Genomic DNA, 23,991 nt, shown 5'->3' on the forward strand with positions numbered 1-23,991 from the left:
CACTTGATTTATATTATTGATTCAGCTATGTTCTTAGTGACCCTTAAACTATATACCCTAACATGAACTTTTCTTTTCTTTTTTTTTTTCTAACATGAACTTTTTAATATTCCTAGATTCCTGGTCAGAAACTAGGACATTCAGATGGGTTTTTACTTTTTCTTCCCTTTGTTGATTCAGGGGAGGACCAGGCCAGCTCAGCTACTGTGCTGCTTCTCCTTTTGGAGAAAGAAATACTTTTTAAATCCCATGGCTTGGGGTATTTTTATACAGTGGCCATGCTGAAAGCTCTCATGTTCTGAATTTTGAAGATCATGGAAACCCAGACACATGGAGGTACCCCTTCCCCTTTCTCCTGATCATACTGTGCTCAGGGCAGTGCTGGTGCCTTGCTTTCTTCTTGGAAAGAAAGTCTCCATCTTTCACATTTTCACCCAGGGGAAGTTCTAGTCTGTAGCTGCCTGGAAATCTGATGTTGAGAGTATCTTCAGAGCTGTTTTGGTTTTGCTGAAAACGGAGAAACATTTCAGTTTTCATCCACATGCAAAGGTATTTCTTGGTACTTTCATGGCTCACTCAGGGAAACACAGAAAAAAATGGTTTCCACCAAGTAACAGATTTATACATTGTCACCATTATTTAGTGTTTTTTTCCTTTATTCTGTATTTCAAAAACCATTTCCCCAGATGCTTTACTGGGGCAGTTAAGCTTTCTTTTCCTCTTGTTTCTTTCCTTTGTTTTCTTCCCCTATTCTTCTTTCTGTGGGTATGTCTTCTCTTTTGGTGGTTTGTGTTTTTTTTCTGTCTTTATTTTTCTGAACTTATCTCCTGGTTCCTCGTTCCCTGCATGCCACTAACTATTTTCATTAGATATTAATTGATTTGTGAATTCAGGCTGAATTGCATCATCAGCAGATGGCGGATCCAGACTTGTTGGAAGAGTCCTCGTCCCTCTTGGAGCCAAGTGAGATGGGAAGAGGCACACCTTTACGACTTGGGTAAGTATTACTTCAACCCTCCATAACTCAGTGGGGTTACCCTCATTTTTGCTGTCAAAAGAGTAGTGAGGCTGGCATTCACTTGTTTCCAGGATGTGTTCTCTTCTGAGCCTCTTGAGAGGTGTTCCTTTTTTTTTTTTTAAGATTTTTATTTATTTATTCATGAGAGACACAGAGAGAGAGAGATAGGCAGAGGGAGAAGCAGGCTCCATGCAGGGAGCCTGACGTGGGACTCAATCCTGGGTCTCCAGGATCATGCCCTGGGCCGAAGGTGGCACTAAACCGCTGAGCCACCCAGGCTGCCCTTGAGAGGTGTTCCTAAGTCACTTCAGATTCAATTCCTCAGCTGTTCTGTCAACCCTCTCCTGGTCCTGGGAGTAAGACTTTGGGAGCCTTTTTGATATAACATTGCATAGACTTGTGTTTGTCATTTTTGCCCCTCTCCGCTCACTTGTCTTCTTTGTCTTCAAGCCTTCCATCTCATGGTGTGGAATAGAGTTCCTCATCTGGTTCTTCTCCCCCACAGCTTCGTGGCCGGTGTGATTAACCGGGAGCGCATCCCTACTTTTGAGCGCATGCTTTGGCGGGTGTGCCGGGGAAATGTGTTCCTGCGACAGGCTGAAATCGAGAATCCCCTGGAGGATCCTGTGACTGTAAGACAAGGAAATTGCGTCCCATGGAGGTCTTATAAATGGAGCTCAGAGCAGTAACACTGCATAGTATCACCTAAATCTGACCTCCCACAGAGGAGGAGCCCTGTGCTTACTTCTGCCTTGATCTGAGAATATGAAATACTGCTCTTTTCCTCTTAACTCCCATTATATGTGTATATTCACTATAGACTGACATATGCATTGACATTTTCGAGCCTCACCTATGTTGGTATTATTTGGACTATACATATGTTCTTTTCCCGTTATTTTAAACTTCAACTATATATACCTTCTGTTACTTATCAGAGGTCACAATTAACTTTCTATGAAAATTAGAGCAAGACATCTGGTTCCAAGTTTGCTACTCTCAGTGTGTTCAAAGAAGAGAGAGGTCCTCCTCAATTATGAGCTTTATAAGTTTATGAAATTTTTAGTTGGTAAAGTTTTTTGTCTACTTGTTTGTTTAGAGATTTAGAAACTTGGTTTAAAAATAATATATTGTGCAAGGTAGGATGATCTTCTCTACCCAGTGCTTTGCAAAGTAAGAATGCTGAACATCTTGGCATGTGACATAATGGGACATAATTGAACATCAACCTACATTCAGCATGGTGAATCCTAATTTCAAGGATCACAAGCAAGGAAGATGAAATGTTCTGCAAAGAAATGTACTTTACTTTTGTATTGATATTATGTGGAAGCCTGAGCTTGGTTTTTCTATTGAAAATTATCTTTTGGATTTTCTTAAATTAGTATTCTTTGCTCCCCAAGGAAAGATTGAATTGTGCGACTGTCAGAGTGGATGGGTCATGCAACTGAAAATGGTCTGCGTATTTGAGGCTTTTCTCTTTTTATCCTCCTGAACAGGAGAGTGATGACACTTAGGGTTCGGTGAGCCCCAACCGAGGAGCAGTTGTATAGACTCACTGAAAGCTGTGCTTGCCTTGTGGAGACATTGCATTCTGCAGTGACTTCTAATGTGGGGCTGTTCTCAGGAATATTCAGCCAAGTTTCTGAGCAATAGAAACATTATTTTATCAACAAATTAAGGAAAGGGGTCTGGATAGCTACAGCAGAGTGGCTGCACAAAGAATGTGCTCCAGTTTATTCTACATCCTGGGGAATTTAGGGATTTAAGACTCTTTGCCTCATTTTCTTCACTCATCTCTTTTTATCCTTCTATAGTTTATTTTTTATTATAAAAACTCTAGGAATAGAAAATATAGGCAACCAGAGGTAATCCTGGTTAACACCCAATTAAGCTTATTTTTCTGATCTTTCCCTGTGGTCCTTGTGTCAGACTTCACATATGAACTTGGTATTTGGAGTGGATTGTCCTCCTCCCTGTGCCCATTAGATCAAACTTAGCATGAAGCATGAGATTCCATATCAGTGTTCTTCCCAAACCTTCACTTCCTTATAGTTACTCAGTCTCTTTACCTGGGAACTTCTAAGCATTGAACAAACAGGGATGGCTTCCTTTCTCTCTGTGCTTACTCAGACAATGTAAGTTTGAAATTGAACTGGCAAAAAGGGCTATATGGTGCTACAAGGAGAATCATTGTAGCATCTGTGTTCAGCTCATGATTGAGTTTAAAAACAAATACAGAAAGGTTTTTTTTGTGAATTAGAGACTACAGGGCAAATGTTCTTACAGCAGAGCTTAAATGGATTGAGGATGATGGTTCAAGTGCAGGGTCCTTCAAAGACTCCCATTGTTCCTATATCACCAAAAAAGTAGGATATTTAAGAAATTTTCTTCCAGACCAGAAGTCTGAATTCTCTGTTTTGGGTTTGGGGCCCAGGGTGACTACGTGCACAAGTCTGTATTCATCATTTTCTTCCAAGGTGATCAGCTAAAAAACAGAGTCAAGAAAATCTGCGAAGGGTAAGAGAAATGTGCTTCCCTGAGGATGCAGCCAGGCTGCCTAACTGTTAAGCCTTGAGTATAGAAGAGTGAAACAAGAACTCTTTTAGTCTACTTTGATACAGTGCATGTATCTTTTAATAATATTAAAGCAATTTTAAACAATTAGAAATGACCTAAGTTCGTTTTTAAGAGTACTGTCAAAACCACAATTTCCTTGCTTTGGAAAAAGTAATTGAGACTCATGGTTTATAAATGCTACATTGTTCTAAGACAATGAGCTTGTGTACCTAGCAGTGTGCTACAGGCACTGTGCCCATACACTTCTGAAATTCTGCCCATAAGAGCTCTTTTCCATGCCATTTTTCTCTAGTAATTTACAATATGATTTGTGTTACTGAGTTTTAAAATTTTTTTTTAATTTTTTTTAATTTTTATTTATTTATTTATTTATTTTTAATTTTTTTTTTAAGGTATTTATTTATTTATTTGTGATAGTCACAGAGAGAGAGAGAGGCAGAGACACAGGCAGAGGGAGAAGCAGGCTCCATGCACCGGGAGCCCGACGTGGGATTCGATCCCGGGTCTCCAGGATCGCGCCCTGGGCCAAAGGCAGGCGCCAAACCGCTGCGCCATCCAGGGATCCCTATTTATTTTTTATTTATTTATGATAGTCACAGAGAGAGAGAGAGAGAGAGAGAGAGGCAGAGACACAGGCAGAGGGAGAAGCAGGCTCCATGCACCGGGAGCCTGATGTGGGATTCGATCCCGGGTCTCCAGGATCACGCCCTGGGCCAAAGGCAGGCGCCAAACCGCTGCGCCACCCAGGGATCCCTTAAAATTTTTAATGTAAGGAAATTCAGTAGCTGCACGGAATGATCGGGGTAGTTCATCTGTTATAGCTCTATCTATAGGGCACTTTGTATTTATTAATGATCATTGCACCAGTCTGAGCTAATCCTGTTTTGGTCCTGCTAGTACATTAAGATTATTTTCTAGGGTTATTTAAATTGGATAGGTTAAGAAACTTCAGTGTTCATCATGCTGTGTCTGTATGTTCCAGGTTCCGGGCCTCACTTTATCCCTGTCCTGAGACACCACAGGAGAGGAAGGAAATGGCTTCTGGAGTTAATACCAGAATTGACGATCTCCAAATGGTACCAGAGGGCTGGAGGGAATTTTTTTTTGGGGGGGAGGGGTTAAATACTATAATTGAAGACCGTTCTCCTTTGAAACACTAACAGTTTATTAGGTACCTACAGCAGCCAGAATACAAAACAACAACAACAACAAAAAAAAAAAAAACCGGGGGGTGCCCTTGGAGCTGGGAAAAATTTTAGGGAATGACTATTAAAAATAGCATTAATCATCCTCAAACGTGATAAGAATGCTATACACTGAAATTGTTGTTGCTAGGAGTATTCAGTTTCCCTTAAAAAAGTATACTTAACTGAGAAAAAAAAAAATCAAGTAATATAAAAGTACATGTGAAGTCAGTTCCATCACCTCTTTCACATTCTCTTCCTCCAGAGGCAGCCACTCTTAACAGGTTGGTGTATAACCTTCTGGTCACCTCAGATCTTAACCACAAGGTCTAGCCAGAAAGTCCTCTGTAAGTCTTGTACCCAAGAAGAGACCATGTTAGATTTTTACCACATCACCAGTATGGTTTATATGCTCCATGGTTACCATGAGGTCCTAAGGATGGAGTCATGATTGAGACATGGAAGGAAGGGGTGACCAGGTGGAGCTTTGTTCCCTGTTGATAGGATGTAATGATTACCCTCTTTTGAAACATTAAAACATATAGTAGTCCCCACCCCCATTATCTGCACTTTTGCTTTCTGAGGTTTTAGTTACCCACAGTGAATTGAGGGTCTGAAGCATAATCCTCCACCTGACAATGTCAGCAATAGTAGCCTAATACTGTGTCCTATGCCTACATCATTCACTTCACTTCATCTCAGGTAGGCATTGTATCCTCTCATCCTCACGGTGAGAAGGGTAGGGCAGCTAGGTGGCTTAGCATCTGCCTTAGGCTCAGGTCATGATCCCAAGGTCCTGGGATTGAGCCTCACATTGAACTCCCTGCCCAGCTGGGAGTCTGCTTCTTCCTCTCGCTCTGCCCCTCACCCATGCTTGTGTTCTCTCTCTTGCTCTGCTCTCTCAAGTAAATAAAACCTTTTCTGAAAAATTAAAAAAAAAAAAATAGGTATGAGTACAGTACAATAAGATATTTAAGGAGGGAGATCCCATTCACATGATTTTTATTGTAACACATTGTTATGATTGTTCTATTATTGATTATTGTTAATCTCTTACTGTGCCTAATTTTTAAATTAAACTTCATCATAGGTAAGTGTCTATAGAAAAAAAAACATACTATAGGGTACCTGGGTGGCTCAGTGGTTGAGTGTCGTCGGCCTTCGGCTCAGGTCATGGTCCCGGGGTCCAGGTATCGAGTCCCACAGTGGGTTCCCTGCAGGCGGGCTGCTTCTCCCTCTACCTGTGTCTCTGGCTCTCTCTCTATATCTCTTATGAATAAATAAAATATTTTTAAAAACCATACTATATATAGAGTTAGGTACTATTCACGGTTTTAGGTACCCTTTGGGAGACTTAGGAGGAGTCTCCTATAAATAAGGGGGGCTCACTGTACTTAATCTCAAAGGCAGTTCTTTCTAGGGGCAAAATCATCAGAGAGATGTTGATGTTGTAACTCCGATTTCAATTCCCTTTGTCCTCTTTCTCTCCAATTTCCATAGTCTATGACCCACCAACTTGACCTATCAGGCTCCTTTGAAATATGCTTACCTATTTAACCAAGAAAGGGAGTTTTTTAGAACTGCTGGTAATCAGTACTGATAGGCCAATCAGTACATTCTGGGTTCTAGGGCCATCTTATCCCCTCCTAGACTTATGAGTAGATTTTAATTAAGTAATTAATTAATTAATTTGAAGATTTATTTATTTATTTTTATTATTATTTTTTAAAGATTTTATTTATTTATTCATGAGAGACACAGAGAGAAAGAGAGGCAGAGACACAGGCAGAGGGAGAAGCAGGCTCCATGCAGGGAGCCCAACGTGGGACTCAATCCTGGGTCTCCAGGATCATGCCCTGGGCTGAAGGCGGCACTAAACCACTGAGTTACCAGGGCTGCCTTAAAGATTTGTTTATTTAAAGATTTATTTATTCGTGAGAGACACAGACTGAGAGAGAGAGACAGAGATGTGGGCAGAGGGAGAAGCAGGCTCCTCGCAAAGAGCCCGATATGGGACTTGATCCCCGATCCCGGGATCACAAGCCAAGCCGAAGGCAGGTGCCCAACCGCTGAGCCACCCAGGTGTCCCATGGGTAGATTTTTATTTTAAAATTTTTTAAAAATAGATTTTATTTATTTATTCATGAGAAACACAGAGGGAGAGGCAGAGATACAGGCAGAGGGAGAAGCAGGCTCCATGCAGGGAGCCCGACGTAGGACTCAATCCTGGGTCTCCAGGATTAGGCTCTGGGCTGAAGGCGGCACCAAACTGCTGGGCCACCAGGGATGCCCATGGGTAGATTTTTTTTAAAGGCACAGGCAATATGATCAGAATTTGATCCTTGAAATACCTAAGTATATGAACTGAAACTTTAAAAAGGAGTTGAGGGGATCCCTGGGTGTTGCAGCGGTTTAGCGCTGCCTTTGGCCCAGGGTGCAATCCTGGAGACCCGGGATCGAATCCCACGTCGGGCTCCCGGTGCATGGGGCCTGCTTCTCCCTCTGCCTATGTCTCTGCCTCTCTCTCTCTCTCTCTCTCTCTCTCTGTGACTATCATAAATAAATAAAAATTTTAAAATAATAAAAAATAAATTAAAAAAAATAAAAAGGAGTTGAGGAGTGCCTAACTGGCAGAGTTGGTAGAGTGTGTGACTCTTGATTTTGGGGCTGTGAATTCGAGCCCCATGTTGGGTGTGGAAATTGCTTAAAAATAAGTAAATAATGGGATCCCTGGGTAGCGCAGCGGTTTAGCGCCAGCCTTTGGCCCAGGGCGCGATCCTGGAGACCCGGGATCAAATCCCACGTCGGGCTCCCAGTGCATGGAGCCTGCTTCTCCCTCTACCTATGTTTCTGCCTCTCTCTCTCTCTCTCTCTGTGACTATCATAAATAAATAAAAATTAAAAAAAATAAGTAAATAAAAATAAAAAGGGATTGAATATCAAGGAATGAGATGTGGGGGTGGGGCAAAAGAAAAGCAGGGCATTGCTTACAAATTTACTTAGCATCCTTCCAGAAGTTTGAATAGTAGTTGTAGAATTGCCAACACCCAGAAGGAGAGAAAATAACTTTGTTCACTTGTTCCTTTCTTCTCAAGTGATACAAGAGTTTCTCGGGTGTGTGTGTGTGTGTGTGTGTGTGTGTGTGTGTGTGTGTTTAAAACCTCTATGGAAGTCAACACCTGCTGCCCTTCAGAAAGTAGTTACTACTTTTTTTCTGAATTGATTTGATGAGCCAAATATGATGGAGCCTTGTGCTAAAATGGCTAGTACTGCTTTTTCTCTTTAAAGAAATGTGGAGATTAAAAAAAAAAAAAAAACGAAATGTGGAGATTAAAGTCAATTTTCATGCAGAAGTGTGAGTGGTAGGTTGCTCACCCCTTGGCTTAGCCCCTCTCCTGCTATTGAAATCATAAATGGTGATAAACAAGTCAGTAGAGGGCAGCCCAGGTGGCTCAGTGGTTTAGCGCCACCTTTGGCCCAGGGTGTGATCCTGGAGACCCAGGATCAAATCCCACGTCAGGCTCCCGGTGCATGGAGCCTGCTTCTCCCTCTGCCTATGTCTCTGCCTCTCTCTCTCTGTGTCTCTCTCTCATGCATAAATAATTTTTTTTTTATGATAGTCATACAGAGAGAGAGAGAGAGAGAGGCAGAGACACAGGCAGAGGGAGAAGCAGGCTCCATGCACCGGGAGCCTGATGTGGGATTCGATCCCGGGTCTCCAGGATCGCCCCCTGGGCCAAAGGCAGGCGCCAAACCGCTGCGCCACCCAGGGATCCCCTGCATAAATAAATATATATATAAAAAAAAAAAAGTCAGTAGAATGTAAAGTGTCCCTGCCTCTTCCTCCCACTCTAGTCTTGGCAGTATGATTACTCAGGGAAATGTGTACTGGTTTCCAGAGGATCAGCGCTGAAACATTTTTCCCCAAGAAGCCCGACACAAAGATAAAGCCTTATCTGCCCCCTGATAATAGTGGTATGTGGCAGTCTAAATCTCCTCTAAGGGCATATGTCCTTTTGACCCCATAGTGTCTCCTGTCCCTTGTTCCCTGGCATGGAGTCTCTCTTGGCATGGATGGATGATCACGTTCAGCACTACCTGTTTTCCATCATTCTCTGATACTGGTTTATGTTCAGGGCATTCTGCAGCTTACTGTTTTTAAGTATGGATTTTGTCAACTCCCAGGCCTATCATGCTGACTTTCTTGAGTCTGAGTTACAGACTCTACATGGAAAGTCATTGCTCTTTAATGATCCAGGTAAAAGCCAATGTGGATTTAGTGGGAAGATAAATATAGAGGAACTAAAAACTATTTCCTCAGGCTTCTCTTCAGCTTTAAGCCAAATGAAAATGAATATTAGTAACTAAAACTCTTAATTTCTTATAATTTGCACTACCCCTCCACCCCCAAAAAGCCATTCTAATCAGAAGAAGAATAGATCCCTAATAACCCTTATCAGAACGCTATGCCTCTTTTCATTCATATCTTGAGATCTAAGACTGGTGTGGAAGGATCTCTCCTTGTTCCTTTCTCTCCCAAAAGGTTCTCAATCAAACAGAAGATCACCGCCAGAGGGTACTGCAGGCAGCTGCTAAGAACATCCGTGTCTGGTTCATCAAGGTGCGGAAGATGAAGGCCATCTACCACACCCTGAACCTATGCAACATAGATGTGACCCAGAAGTGCCTGATTGCAGAGGTCTGGTGCCCTGTCACTGACCTCGACTCCATCCAGTTTGCGCTCAGAAGGGGCACGGTAAGTCCCCCACATCTGGCAGTATAGCCAGGAAGAGAGGTTCCCATCCACAGTAACATTAGTTGACTACATTTTTATGGCATTTTTGCTTTTAGAATTCTTGAATATACTCATCTTGTACTCCTTTCATGTCCTAACAATACATTTTGTATAACCTTGTTTTCCAAATGTGGAAACTACAGTTCAAGAAACTTGAAATAACTGAGTACTTGGCTGGTTCAGTTGGTTGAGTGTCTGACTCTTGATTTTGGCTCAGGTCATGCATGACCTCAGGGTAAGGAGATCAAGTCCCGAATGAGGTTCCCCACTCAGTGAGGAATCTGAGATTCTCTCTGTCCCTCTGCCCCTCCCCCTCATGTGTGCACACACATGAGTTCTCTCTTTCTCTCAAAATAAAGAAATCTTAAAAGATTAAAAAAAATGGACAAAATGACTTGGTCATATACCCATGATTCTTCAGAATGGCTCCTGACCAGAATATCAGTTTTCTTATCCGTTCTCTATGTCCTTCAGATCGCCTTTTTTTTTTTTTTTTTTGAAATTTGAGGGTGAGAGGAGGGAGAGCATGAGCTGGGTGAGGGGCAGAGGGAGAACCAGACTCCACACTGAGCAGGGAGCCAGACTTGGGGCTTGATCCCAAGACTCTGGGATCATGACCTGAGCCAAAGGTAGATGCTTAACTGACTGAGATACCCAGTCTCCCCCATCAGACTGCTTCTGAGGGATAACCCTGTCTAGTAATTAAGAGTTCAAAAAGATATGTTGCTTTCTCCATAAAGGAGGACAAAACAATGATGCTCTTAGAAAGACAGATGAGGATATCTCAGACAAAGAAGTTCCATGTTTCCTTTGGCTGCACATTTTATTATTTATTTATTTCTTTATTTATTTTTAAAGATTTTATTTATTTATTCATGAGAGACAGAGAGAGAGAGAGGCAGAGGCATAGACAGAGGGCCCAATGTGAAACTCAATCCCAGCACCCTGGAATCATGCCCTGAGCCTAAGGCAAACGCTCAACCACTGAGCCACCCAGGTTTCCCAGGTTGCACATTTTAAAATTGAATATTTTGGGCAGTGGTGGAAAAAAAAAAAAAAGATAAAATTGAATATTTTCACATAAGGATATTCTTTCCAACATTTAATTTAAATCTTTCATTGTAGATTTTATGCCTAGTTCCAATTTCTCCAAAGACTGGGCAAGAGTGAGATATAATTTACATGAAATAAAATGTGCCTATTTTATATGTATAGTTTGATGAGTTCTTTTTTTTTTTTAACTGGAGTTCAATTTGCCAACATCTAGCATATCACGTGCTATAGTTTGATGAGTTCTGATAAATTTATATACCTGTGTAACCACCACAATTAGGATGATGTAATTTTGATATATGTGTTTAATGTTTTCCAGGAACACAGTGGTTCCACTGTGCCCTCTATTCTGAACAGGATGCAAACAAATCAGACTCCCCCAACCTATAACAAAACAAACAAGTTCACATATGGCTTTCAGAACATAGTAGATGCTTACGGAATTGGAACTTACCGAGAGATAAATCCAGGTAAAAAAGCTCAAATCATCTCCCTCTAGAGGTTTTATTTTGTTGTTTTTGTTTCTTCTAATGCCTCCCTTCAAGTGTTCTTAAATAACTGGCATAAAACTAATGATGTTGTCAAGACCTCAACTCTAGTATAATTCCTGTAAAGATGTGCCCATTTTGATTGCTGCGTGGCATTCCTTTAAGAGGTGGTTTTATAGGAGTGAGCTCAGTGGATTAGGTTTTTTTGTGTGCCCTCACAACTATGAAATACACTCTAGCACACCATTTATTGGAAGTGCTTTTAATTCTTTTTTTTTTTTTTTTTTTTTATTTATGATAGTCACACACACAGAGAGAGAGAGAGTGAGAGAGAGAGAGAGGCAGAGACACAGGCAGAGGGAGAAGCAGGCTCCATGCACCGGGAGCCCGATGTGGGATTCGATCCCGGGTCTCCAGGATCGCGCTCTGGGCCAAAGGCAGGCACCAAACCGCTGCGCCACCCAGGGATCCCCTATTGGAAGTGCTTTAAGTAAAAAGTGTTTTCCCAGATTTCTGATATTTTTAAAGGGCTTCCCTATTCCAAGTTAGACAGGGAAAATACACAATTATTGACTATTTTAGACACAAAACAGATTTCTTTTTTTTTTTTTTCTTTTTTTTACAAAGCAGATTTCATAAAGCAAAACCAGGGGAGTTAATTATTAAATCAGGAGTCTGAGAATTTGTTTTTAGCGGGTCTTCGGCAGGACTGACTTTGCTCTGGGTTCTGGGCTTTCTCCCACCTTCCTGGGAGCTTTATTTAGCTGAGAAATGGTTGCTGCACAAGGGAAGAAAGCTGGCCTGTCAAAGGAGCAGTGTTTGAGGGGTTAGAGAAAAGGAATTAAAGAACGAACCACACTGTTGCCAGGGCTAGGGACAAAACTTTCATTTCCTATGTTCTTTGTTTAAAATGCTAGCAGCCGCCCAGATCCCATCAGAGCTGCTTTGTGAGGATGTACAGATCCTGCCATGGAAGGTTTTCTCTGGCAATTCATCTGACCAACAGCTAGGGAATAAGTCCGCTTATACTGATCTTAGAGTATGTAGGAGAATGTGATCTGCCAGTGGTAGTTGCAGTTTTCTGTATTTGTTTTTTTCCTCCTTTGGTTTCTTTATAGCTCCATATACCATCATCACTTTCCCTTTCTTGTTTGCTGTGATGTTTGGGGACTTTGGCCATGGCATTTTGATGACTCTTTTTGCTGTATGGATGGTATTGAGGGAGAGCCGGATCCTCTCTCAGAAGAATGAGAATGAGGTAATGTCTGCTGTATCTGTGTTAGACTGAAACTTCATAATTTCTTAAGCATTCATTATATAATTATGATCTGAAAGTCTTTTATCCATGAATTTATAGTGAAGTTACAGAGGCTGTTTCTAGAGGAGTTATATTCATTTTAACTCTAAAGCAACCATGTACTGTGAGAACTTCTTGTTACTGTATTTTGGCCTTTACTCTAAGTTCCCTGACCCGGGGTGGGGTAAAGTACTATAAGAAGGGTCTAGAATATTCTCAATAATATTCTGTTGTCACAACATGAGCCACAGGCAATATTTTTCATTGACTTCTTTGTTCTGGTTCCCAGATGTTTAGCACTGTGTTCAGCGGCCGGTACATTATTCTTTTGATGGGTGTGTTTTCCATCTACACTGGCCTCATCTACAATGATTGCTTTTCCAAGTCTCTTAATATCTTCGGGTCATCCTGGAGCGTACGGCCGATGTTCACTATATATAATTGGACGTAAGTTGCAAAGAAATTAAAAGTCAAAGATTATTCCTTTCCTATTCAGCTCTGATTTTCCAGACAAGAAGTAAACTTACACTTATTTAGGAAATAGCTGACAGCATCTCTTGTTTCAGAAGAATGCAGTGTCCCCTTTTATTTATGCCCTGGGCTGATAAGTTCTTTGTGATTCTTTTAGCACTGTCAAGAAACTGAGTGCTTGGGACACCTGGGTAGCCCAGTCAGTTAAGCATCTGACCCTTGAGCTCAGCTCAGGTCTTGACCTCAGGGCTATGAGTTCAAGCCCCACACCCAGTGTGGAGCCTACTTAAAAAAGAAAAAAGAAAAAAAAAGATGGGGCACCTGGTGTCTCAGCCAGCTGAGTGTCTGCCTTTGGTTTGGGTCATCATCTCAGGGTCCTGGGATCAAGCCCTGCAATGGACTCCCTGATCAGTGGGGAACCTGCTTCTCCCTTTCCCTCTGCCCCTCCCTCTGCTTGTATACTCTCTCTCTCTCTCTGAAATAAATTTCAAAATCTTAAAAAAAAAGAAAGAAAAGCTGAGGCTATAAATTTAGGCACATCGATTCTTTTTGTAAATTAAAAGCAGATTCTGCACATTACCCTACTTAGTTGTATAGGTGTATTTGTTTGTTGTGGTCTTTTTTTTTTTTTTAAGATTTTATTTATTTGAGAGAGAAGGATTGAGAGCATGAGAAAGAGAGATAGAGAGCATGAGCAAGGAGAGGTGTAGAAGGAGAGGGAGAAGCAGGCTCCCCACTGTGCAGGGAGCCCCATGTAGGACTCAATCCCAGGACCCTGGAATCATGACCTTAGCTGAAGACAGAGAGCTACTCAGGTGGCTTATTACGGTCTTCTCTGATCCATTCTCTTACTTAGATGCAAGTACCTCCTCTTTTATTGATAATACAAGACAGCTATAATAATTTCTTTTAGGATCAGTTTTTGGACCCCAGCAGTTTCCCTCTCTTGATAAATGGAACTTTTTTCCTAACATGGTAGGGAGGAGACGCTTCGGGGGAACCCTGTTCTGCAGTTGAACCCATCTGTCCGTGGAGTTTTTGGTGGACCATACCCCTTTGGCATTGATCCAGTAAGAGCACTTCTTTCCTATTATGTCTAACATTAGTTGTGGGGTTTTTTTTGTTTGTTTTTTTAAGATTTTGTTTATTTATTTTGGAGAGAGAGAGAAGAGAGCACGTGTGTTGGGGGAGGGACAAAGGGGCAGGGAGAGGAAGAAGGAAAGAATCCCAAGCAGACTCTGCACTCAGTGCAGAGCCCGTTGCAAGACTTGATCCCATGACCCTGAGATCATGACCCATAGCTGAAACCAAGAGTTGAATGCCCAACCATCTGAGCCACCCAGGTACCCCTAACACCAGATTTTTAAAACTGTAACCCTGAAGTGAGAGAATTAAATTGAAGATAAATAGTTATTTGTTTTTCTATTAAAGTATTTTTGTTTCTTGTTTTTGTTTTTTAAAGATTTTATTTATTTGAGAAAAAGAGAGGAGGGCTTGAGAGGAAGAGAGCAAGAGCAAGAGAGCCAGCATGAGGAGCAGAGGGAGAGGGAGAAGTGACTCACCACTGAGCAGGGAGCCTGATGGGGGACTCGATCCCAGGACCCTGAGATCATGACTTGAGCTGAAGGCAGATGCTCAACCTACTGAGCCACCCAGGGGCCCCCAATTGAAGTATTTTTGGAAAGCCTTTGTTTATCTGTCCATAGTACTTCCAAACCATAAGAGACCCAAGTGCCTAGGAGAACCAAATAATTTTTCCTGCCCTGCTTCTTTCAAAGGTGGCTAATGATTTTAACCATAGGAAGATTGATTTTCAAGAGTCCTTCCCAGTTTCTGTTTAACTTAGTTTGGTTTTATATTTAGCAGATAATTTAACAAAGCAGAAGTAGTTCTTTCTTATGGATTTTTATATTTGTATTATTATCTTTATATACTTATAAAAACTTATCCCAGAATTAAACAAAAACCTTAGGGAAATAAAATGTGATCAGATCTTTTGTATTGTGCGCTTAGGGGAGACAGGGAAAGAAATCTAAGAATGAGCATTTAGAGGGACGTCTGGGTGGCTCAGTGGTTGAACATCTGCTTTTGGCTCAGGTCATGATCCCAGGTTCCTGGAGTCATGTTCTCCCTCTGCCTATATCTCTGCTTCTCTCTATGTCTCTCATGAATAAATAAATAAAATCCTAAAAGAAAAAATGAGCATTGGACAGTAAGCAATATAGCATTCCAGAAGAAAAATATCATTATAGGCCAGAAAGGTCAAAGTTGCTTTTAAAAATGGGCATTAATTTGGACTTCAACAATATTTCTGGGGATCCCTGGGTGGCTCAGCGGTTTAGCACCTGTCTTTAGCTCAGGGCCTGATCCTGGGGTCCCAGGATTGAGTCCCATATCTGGCTCCCTGAGTGGAGCCTGCTTCTCCCTCTGCCTGTGTCTCTGCCTGTCTCTCTCTCTCTGTGTCTCTCATGAATAAATAAATGAAATCTTTAAAAAAAATTTCAGATTGTTACAGATGGGGAGAAGTATGTGCAAAAGAATAGAAGTGGGGAAATCCAAAGTTACTCATTTTGATTATTACAAGAGCAAATATTACTGAAATGGTTATTGGGGGCCAAACACTATACTCTCCCCTCAGCATATCTGATTTCCCCTCAAAGAGTTCTAAGAGGGAAATACTGCTATCCCTATCATACATATAAGGAGACCAAGACCTGAAAAGGTTGAAAAACATTTTATGTACACATTTAACAAATGTTTACTGAATCCCTGTTGTGTGCAGATATGGTGCTTGCTGGAGGAAACACATAATTTAAGCTGTAGCTCCTGCTGTCAAGTAGCTTAGAGTCTAATAATATTAGGAAAAAATAATAATCATAATATTAGGTAACATTATGTAGTGTTCTATAGTTAACAGAATGTTATCTTTTTCTTTTTTTTTCTTAAGGATTTATTTATTAGTTAGTTAGTTAGTTGACAGAGAGAGATGGAGAGCACAAGTAGGGGGAGGAGGCAGAGGGAGAGGGAGAAGCAGATTTCCCAGCGAGCAAGGGAGCCTGATGCGAGGCTTGATCCCAGAATCCTGGGATCTTGACCTGAGCCAAAGGCGACATTCAACCAACTGAACCACCCAGGCACCCTAGCAGAATGTTTTCTGTTGTTGTCTTGCATGCATCTCATTTGATGCTTAAGGGTAGGTTTTACGTTTGAAGTGCCTGTTGGATGCACCAGTATAAATGCCCACCAGGCAGTTGGACCTATAGAATTGAATTTCAGGGAAGACTGGGACTGAGAAAGTACTAGCCACAAATTTTCAGGTTAGAAGTCACCAAGGATGAGCTCCTCACAAGGATGCTGGTTCTGAAAAAATATGCCAGGCTAGTTGGTGGAAGATCTGGCTTATTATGTTACTGAGTTTGTCCTTTATCCTAGAGAAGACAGTGCAGGTGCAGGGTACGTTTGGGCACAGGGAAGTGACTGCATCAGAGTCATTGATTTAGGAAATGTAATCTGATGGTTAAGTAGAGGCAGAAGAAATGTGGAAAATATTATAGCTGTCCAGGCCCTAAGTGACAAAGCTTATGGCAATTAATATTTAAAAATAGATGGAATGGCAGCACTACTAGAATATGATCAGCAAAACACAGACTATGAAACCTCTACAAGATAAATGCCCCAGCTTCAAATATTTTATAATTAAAAAATTTGAGGGATAATTTATAGATTAGATGTTTAAGAGCTGTGTCAATGTAGAGACCTGATCTGGACTCTACTTTGAATAAATTAATTCTTTTTTAAAAATTGAGGCAAAATCAGGGAAATTTGAATACTGACTATATGTTTCATTATATTAAAGATTTGTTGTTGGGACATCTGGGTGGCTTAGTTGGTTAAGTGTCTACCTTTCACTTGGGTTGTGATCCCAGGGTTCTGGGATCAAGACTCCTGTCCTTGGGCTCCCTGCTCAGCAGGGAGCCTGCTTCTCCCTCTCCCTCTGCCTGCCACTCTGCCTACTTGTGCTCTCTATCAAATAAATAAGATCTTAAAAAAAAAAAATTGTTAATGCTTTTGAGGGTAATAATAGTATTATGGTCACGTTTTAAAAATGAGTCCTTACCTAAAAAGAATGTGTGTAGCGGGGGAGGTGCCTGGGTGGCTCAGGCAGTTAAGCGTCCTGCTCGTGGTGTCAGCTCAGTTCATGACGTCAGGGTTATGAGATGGAGCCACCTGTCCATGCTGGGTGTGGAGCATGCTTAAGATTCTCTCTCCCTGGTATGCCTGAGTGGCTCAGCAGTTGAATGCCTCCCTTTGGCCCAGGGCATGATCCTGGAGTCCCGGGATCGAGGCCCACATTGGGCTTCCTGCATGGAGTCTCCTTCTCTCTTTGCCTGTATCTCTGCCTCTCTCTGTGTCTCTCATGAATGAATAAATAAAATCTTAAAAAAAAAAAAGGTTCTCTCTCCCTCTTCTTCTGCCCTCATCCCTTCTTCCACATGCAGGCACACTACACACGCTCTCTCTTTAAAAAAAAAAAAAAGAGTCTGAAATATTTACAGGTAAAATGATGTGATAAGTGGGCTTTACATCCAAATAATACAGAGATGTGGAGTAGGTTGCCTTATGATAAAATAATATTGACTTTGAGTATTGTTCACCTGCGTCATAAGTAAATTCAAGGTTGTTATACTGTCCTCTCTACTTAAGTCTATGTTTAGAATTTTCCATAATTAAAAAAAAGGCTTAGAAAATAGGTGAATAGGAACAGCCTGCTGGCTCAGCTGATAGAGCATGCAACTCTTGATCATAGGGTCATGAGTTCAAGCACCACATTGCGCATAGAGCTTACTTTAAAAAAGATAGCAGATTAGGGGATCCCTGGGTGGCTCAGTGATTTGGAGCCTGGCTTCGGCCCAGGGCGTGGTCCTGGAGTCCCGGGATCGAGTCCCACATCAGGCTCCCTGAGTGGAGCCTGCTACTCTGCCCCCCCCGCCCCTCTCTCTCTGTGTGTGTGTGTGTGTGTGTGTGTGTGTGTGTGTCTCATGAATAAATAAAGAAAATTTTATTTTAAAAAAAGGATAGCAGATGAATAATAATATCCCATTCATGAACTTTTTGTAATACCTTTTTGTTTCCTTGGGCTGTGACAGATCTGGAACATTGCTACCAATAAACTGACCTTTCTCAACTCCTTTAAAATGAAGACATCTGTTATCCTTGGCATCATCCACATGATGTTCGGAGTCACTTTGAGCCTCTTCAACCATATGTAAGTTGCTCTGTGTATGTCACAAGAACATGCATAGTTTTAATAATACTTTTGCCTACAGAAATCATGGCATCTTTGGGGAGGGATTAGGGGATTAGTAACTTAGAACTCTGTTCTACATTAAAGAGGTGCTTTTATAAAAATCTCCTATTCCTTTTTTTTAATTTATTTTTTAAGATTTTATTTATTTATTCATGAGAGAGAGAGAAAGAGAGGGAGAGGCAGAGACACAGGCAGAGGGAAAAGCAGGCTCCATGCAGGGAGCCTGACACGGGACTCGATCCTGGGACTCCAGGATCACACCCTGGGCCAAAGGCAGGCGCTGAACCGCTGAGCCACCCAGGGATCCCCTAAAATCTCATATTCTTAAAGGAGGCTTAATTAATATTAGTCGTTTAACAACAGGAAAAATCTTATGTCATTTTTTTTTTTAAGATTTTATTTATTCATGAGAGACACACAGAGAGAGAGAGGCAGAGACACAGGCAGAGGGAGAAGCAGGCTCCATGCAGGAAGCCTGATGTGGGACTCGATCCTGGGACTTCAGAACCACATCCTGGGCCAAAGGCAGTTGCTAAACCGCTGAGCCACTCAGGCATCCCAATCTTATATCATTTTCATCAAAATGAATGAGTTACTGTTTTTTCTTTTATGTGTAACTCAAGTAAAATTATGAACTGTGGTCTCAGAATGTACTGTATTTTCCAATTTCTTTCTCATGGGAAAAGATTGGTGGGGTGGTTCCAAACTGTTCAAGGTCCAAAAGTTTAGAAGTCATGGTTAATCCTACTTGTCTCTGTTGCCCCCAGTGTTTCTGGCTGTTGCTTCTTAAAGTGATAAAGACAGGATTGAGGGGCAGCCCAGGTGGCTCAAGCGGTTTAGCACCACCTTCAGTCCAGGGGACTGGAAAAAAAAAAAAAAAGACAGAATTGAGGAAGCTGTAGTTAGGAAATCTAGTAAGTGCTCTGTTTTGGTGTAGGGCTGACCCTGAATCTGTTCACCTTTTTTTTCTTTAAAAAAAAAAAAAAAAGTGTTTTTTTTTTAAGATTTTATTTATTCATTCATGAGAGACACACAGAGAGAGAGAGAGAGAGAGAGACAGAGGCAGAGACACAGGCAGAGGGAGAAGCAGGTTCCATGCAGGGAACCTGATGTGGGACTCGATCCCGGGTCTCTAGGATCATGCCCTGGGCTGAAGGCGGTGCTAAATCGCTGAGCCACCCAGGCTGCCCCAATTTTTTTTTTCTTTTTTTAAAGTAAGCTCTACATCCAATGTGGGACTCATATGCATGACCCCGAGATCAAGAGTCCCCTGCTCCACTGACTGAGCCAACCAGGTACTCCTGGGTCTGTTCACCTTTAACATTTTTTTCTTCTCTTCCTTTTTAGCTATTTCAAGAAGCCCCTGAATATCTATTTTGGATTTATTCCTGAAATAATCTTCATGACTTCTTTGTTTGGCTACTTGGTTATCCTTATATTTTATAAGTGGACAGCCTATAATGCTGATACATCTGAGAAAGCACCAAGCCTTCTGATCCATTTCATAAACATGTTTCTGTTTTCCTATGGGGACTCTAGTAATTCGATGCTATACTCTGGACAGGTACGTCAACCCAGAGGTGGACTATCTTAGGTGGTTATCCTAGAAGCCAGATATATCTGTGACTCTGGAAAATCCTTTAAAAATCTTTTTCGTGGTCTTAGTTTTCAGCCCATACATCCAGAACTAAATTCAACCCATCCTCCTTAGTTTCAGAGGATCTAATATAACTCCTGTATCCACAAGGGGTAGAATTTATAACTCTCATCCTATGAGACAATTCCTGGGCTTTGCCACAACATCTTCTTATTATTTTGAGAAGCTAGATAGAGTGTTATTCATAGATCAGTAGGAAAGTACTATTTGGGGGAAATTTGTGCTGGAGTTGGAAACTGCATGTTTGATTAATGTGATGTGCCTTATCCTTACTTTATAGAAAGGAATTCAGTGTTTCCTGGTAGTGGTTGCGCTACTGTGTGTACCTTGGATGCTACTATTTAAACCACTGGTCCTTCGCCATCAATATTTGAGGAGGAAGCATTTGGTGGGTGTATTTTTATTGCTGAAAGTTACTAGATTTTTTTTTTCCTTGAGATCAAGGCAATTCCTCATCAGATATAATGAATTGTGCATATGTCTATATACTCTTAAAATGCACTTGTGTCATATTCCCAGCACAAGCACTGGACCTGCTGAAATTAAAAACAAAAACAAAATACCACCACATGTATTTGCTGTTCGAACACCTGGATTTAGCTTTGAATAACTCAGGTAGAGAAAACAAGTTGGGATTTTTTTACCTTTCCTGGTCACGCTTTGCTCATGCTGTGCTCAGCAGAATCCAGGTCTAGGCCTGCCTACATGCAGTGTCAGCCAAATCAGGGCTGTGAGAGCTGCAGATGGGTAAATCCTCTCATGTGGTTTGCCTGGACAACCACAGGGCTGACACCGAAATATTTTCTTTTAAAATGAGACCGTGATACTTTCACCAACCAAGACCTCGGAAAAAAATATTTGGTTTAAAGTACATGATTTTTTTTTCTTTTTAAACAGTAGCACATACACTTGTGTTTACTTAATGTATGTGTGTTTATGAATTCTACACACACACACGCACCCACTTAAGTTACCAAATTTTCATTTCTGGTGATGCAGTAAAGCTTACTTATTACAGTGCCTAGTAAAACCCAAAAGATCTTATTGCATGACTTTCATACAGCTGTTAGATTATTATTCCTGTTGGAGAGCAGCTGAGTTACAAGATCCTCCTTCTCCCTTTTCTGACCATCTTCATCCTTCCATGTACCCTCCATTCGTCTCCCTCTCACTCCCTCCCTCTTTTGTTTCTTTCTCCCTTCCTCTTCTCTTCCATTCACTATCAGGAAGGGCAGCCTGTGGAGGCCCCAGTCAGCCCAACCCCGAGCCAGCAGGGACTAGAGGCAGCAGCGGCTGCAACAGTGAGTGAATTAAAACTGACAAACCATCACATTTTGTGTAAAAGAGGTGGCAAACAGTGCAGCAGAATTCTTTTCAATTATATTGAGAACATGGGACATGTATACTCTTGGGAAGTACATCCTTGTTACTCATTGAGGCAATGACAGAAAATATTTCTACCTCTTATGAATACATTCTAATACCATTCTTTGTCATTGGTCTGCTAAGTTTCTATTCAGAAATTTAAGTACAGTCATGTCTATGGAAGCAAAGTGACTGTTGCACCCTCTCAGAATCCCACCATCTTAATCCAAGATGGCAGCTCTTGGACTCCTCCACTGTCATGACTGTATTTTGTGACCCTGTATGAGATGAGTTTTCAGCATGGAGGGAGAACATTTCTGTGATTCTTGAATTAATTTCCCTGCTCTTTGAACTTCTGCTTTGGAGTAACATGTGGACATTTGGTCCATTTTAGCTATCACTTACTCTCCTGCCAGTGGAACTTTATACATGTCTATTCTTTTGTGAGAGACTCAGAAGCCCTCCTGTCCTCAGCTGCTCCATTGAGACCTCCAGTCTGCTATGGGTCTCATGTGTCCTCTGTATGTGATGCAATAACCAAAGTCATCTGTTTGGATCTTTCCTTCTTTAAATAACATCTCTTAACCAAACTCTTTTAAAGCACTGATATAAACTTAACCCAGTCTATTCTAGGTAATCAATAAGATTTTTAAAATCTCACCAGCAATGATCACACATGATACTGGTGTGATCCAGTGGCATTATACTCCTTTAAAAGAAAGTGAAATATTTAGATGGATAACCATTTCCTTCATTAAGTGTTTCTGATCATTTTAAACTTAGAAACCTGCTGTAATCATCCTTCTAGAATAAGTCAAAGGCTGACATTTTGGATCAGAAGATAATTTAATGTTGCTGCTTGAAATTATGTTCAAATAGTAACTTACTCTCCTTTCCTATGAGACATATTTTTTAAAAAGTCTGCAAAGCGCATACCATCCATTTATCGATATTCTTCCTAAGTGGTCTTCTTTTTGCTAGCCTTAGCATATGTTTCTGATGCATCAGTCTTGATGCTTTTAACTCTGGTATCCTCTTCTGTGACACTATCCAAGCTAAAAGTCCACAGTCTGGAAAGCTGTACATTCATAGGGTCTTCTTTGCCCCACTGGTTCTTTTGCAAAACATCTGGTTGTAGAGAGCAAGCTGAAGGCATCAGGATGATCATTTTACAACAAGGACCCTGGATTATTGACCCTAAGGGCTGAGGATATGATCACTGATCTGTATTTGTTCTGTTCTGTGTCCCTTAGTTGTCTGTAAGTGGTGTGTCTCAGTTCAATTTTTTCTTTTCTTTTTTCTGCTGATGTATATGTCTCATCCCCACCTTCCTATAATTCTCATGTCCTGTGTCCTGAAGGGATACTTGTTAGTGTCTGTCTAGGGTGAGAGGGTTTAACTTGTCTGCCCTTCTTTCAATCTGCTGGTTGGGGAAACCTTTGGAAACAACCTTCTGGTTTAGGAGCCTTAAAGTTTGAAGGCTGCCTGGACTCTGTAACCCATGCCAGAGTATGCTGGGGTCCTCTCCTGTCACCAGTGCCCTTTGTTGTACTTGTATTCCACCTTCTGAGAATGGTCGGGTGTAAGGTTCACATGTGCTGGAGGTGCCCAGGGTCTCAGGGCTTCCCAAATCCGACTACACATCAGAATTTGTTTCTTAGGATATATATTTTTTTAAGATTTTATTTATTCATGAGAGAGAGAGAGAGAATGAGAGAGGAGAGGGAGAAGCAGGCTCCATGCAGGGAACCTGACGTGGGACTCGATCCCGGGACTCCAAGATCATGCCCTTGGCCAAAGGCAGGCGCCAAACCACTGAGCCACCCAGGGATCCCCCTGTTTCTTAGGATATTAAAACAAAAGAAGCAAAAGAAGAAATCAAGATGGTCCATAATTCCATGACCTAGACAATCCCCTACTGACATTAAAAAGTGAAATTAGGGGGCACCTGGGTTGCTCAGTTGGTTAGGTGTCCGGCTCTTGATCTCAGCTCAGATCTTAATCTCAGGGTAATGAGTTCAACCCCCACAATGGGCTCCATACTAGGCTTGGAGCCTACTAACACACACACATACGCACGCACACACACACACACACAATTAAAGCAATAGGTTAGAGAATGCAAATAGTACCAAAAAGAAAGTTCCCCTCCCCCCAGACCCCTTCTCACAGGCAGGGAAATTTTACTTCCAAATTTTTTCTGCATGTATTTATTACCCATTAACATAAATATATATGTGTGTGTGTGTTTAAAACATACTAGGAAATTGTGTTTTGGTATATGTGCTGCCAAAGCGAGCACTAGGAATTGTGGTTTAAACTGTGACATTCTTCTGCCCCCATGATTTATCAGATTTTTAAATTTTTACCGTATCCTGGGAGAGTGTGTCACTCTTTTATAGTTGTCTAATGTTCTATGGAATGTTCTGTTGGATATGCTAAAATTGTGTAATCACTCCCTTGTTGATGGATATGTTGGTCATTCTCAATTCTTTGCTGTTACAAATATGAATGTAGGGAACATTGTTGTCCGTGTACCCTGATAAAATTTCCTGAACATAGATGTTCCCAGCAGTGGGATTGCTAAGTCTCAAAGGGTATATGCATTTTTTTGTGTGCTTGCATTTTTAATTCTGATAGACAATAAAGGTGATGATACAGTTTGTGCTTAGGGAAATTTTTTTTAAATATAGATTTCCTAGGCTACATACACCCCAGACTTACTAAATGTACAATTTCTGGGGGTAGCATTTGAGAACCTCTGTTTAATTTCAA

The 23,991-nt window shown here is 41.3% G+C and overlaps 1 protein-coding gene across 15 annotated transcripts in view; it reads left to right on the forward strand.

Annotated features, from left to right (window-relative positions):
• ATP6V0A1 (ATPase H+ transporting V0 subunit a1) overlaps nucleotides 1-23,991 on the forward strand; it is a 64,981-nt gene that overhangs the window by 25,899 nt on the left and 15,091 nt on the right. For 6 of the 15 annotated variants that reach the window (XM_077853288.1, XM_077853294.1, XM_077853291.1 and 3 more), the window contains 13 exons: nucleotides 894-997; nucleotides 1,524-1,650; nucleotides 3,456-3,538; nucleotides 4,581-4,674; nucleotides 9,326-9,538; nucleotides 10,950-11,100; nucleotides 12,237-12,376; nucleotides 12,705-12,862; nucleotides 13,866-13,956; nucleotides 18,034-18,152; nucleotides 19,542-19,758; nucleotides 20,132-20,239; nucleotides 21,078-21,152. In XM_077853288.1, the coding sequence (XP_077709414.1) occupies nucleotides 894-997; nucleotides 1,524-1,650; nucleotides 3,456-3,538; nucleotides 4,581-4,674; nucleotides 9,326-9,538; nucleotides 10,950-11,100; nucleotides 12,237-12,376; nucleotides 12,705-12,862; nucleotides 13,866-13,956; nucleotides 18,034-18,152; nucleotides 19,542-19,758; nucleotides 20,132-20,239; nucleotides 21,078-21,152 (1,680 nt within the window). The remainder of the gene's footprint in view (nucleotides 1-893; nucleotides 998-1,523; nucleotides 1,651-3,455; nucleotides 3,539-4,580; nucleotides 4,675-9,325; nucleotides 9,539-10,949; nucleotides 11,101-12,236; nucleotides 12,377-12,704; nucleotides 12,863-13,865; nucleotides 13,957-18,033; nucleotides 18,153-19,541; nucleotides 19,759-20,131; nucleotides 20,240-21,077; nucleotides 21,153-23,991) is intronic. The other 9 variants (XM_077853293.1, XM_077853299.1, XM_077853295.1 and 6 more) reach the window with 3 other exon arrangements.

Source organism: Canis aureus, chromosome 16 (assembly GCF_053574225.1).
Source record: "Canis aureus isolate CA01 chromosome 16, VMU_Caureus_v.1.0, whole genome shotgun sequence".
In the NCBI taxonomy this organism is placed as follows: domain Eukaryota; kingdom Metazoa; phylum Chordata; class Mammalia; order Carnivora; family Canidae; genus Canis; species Canis aureus.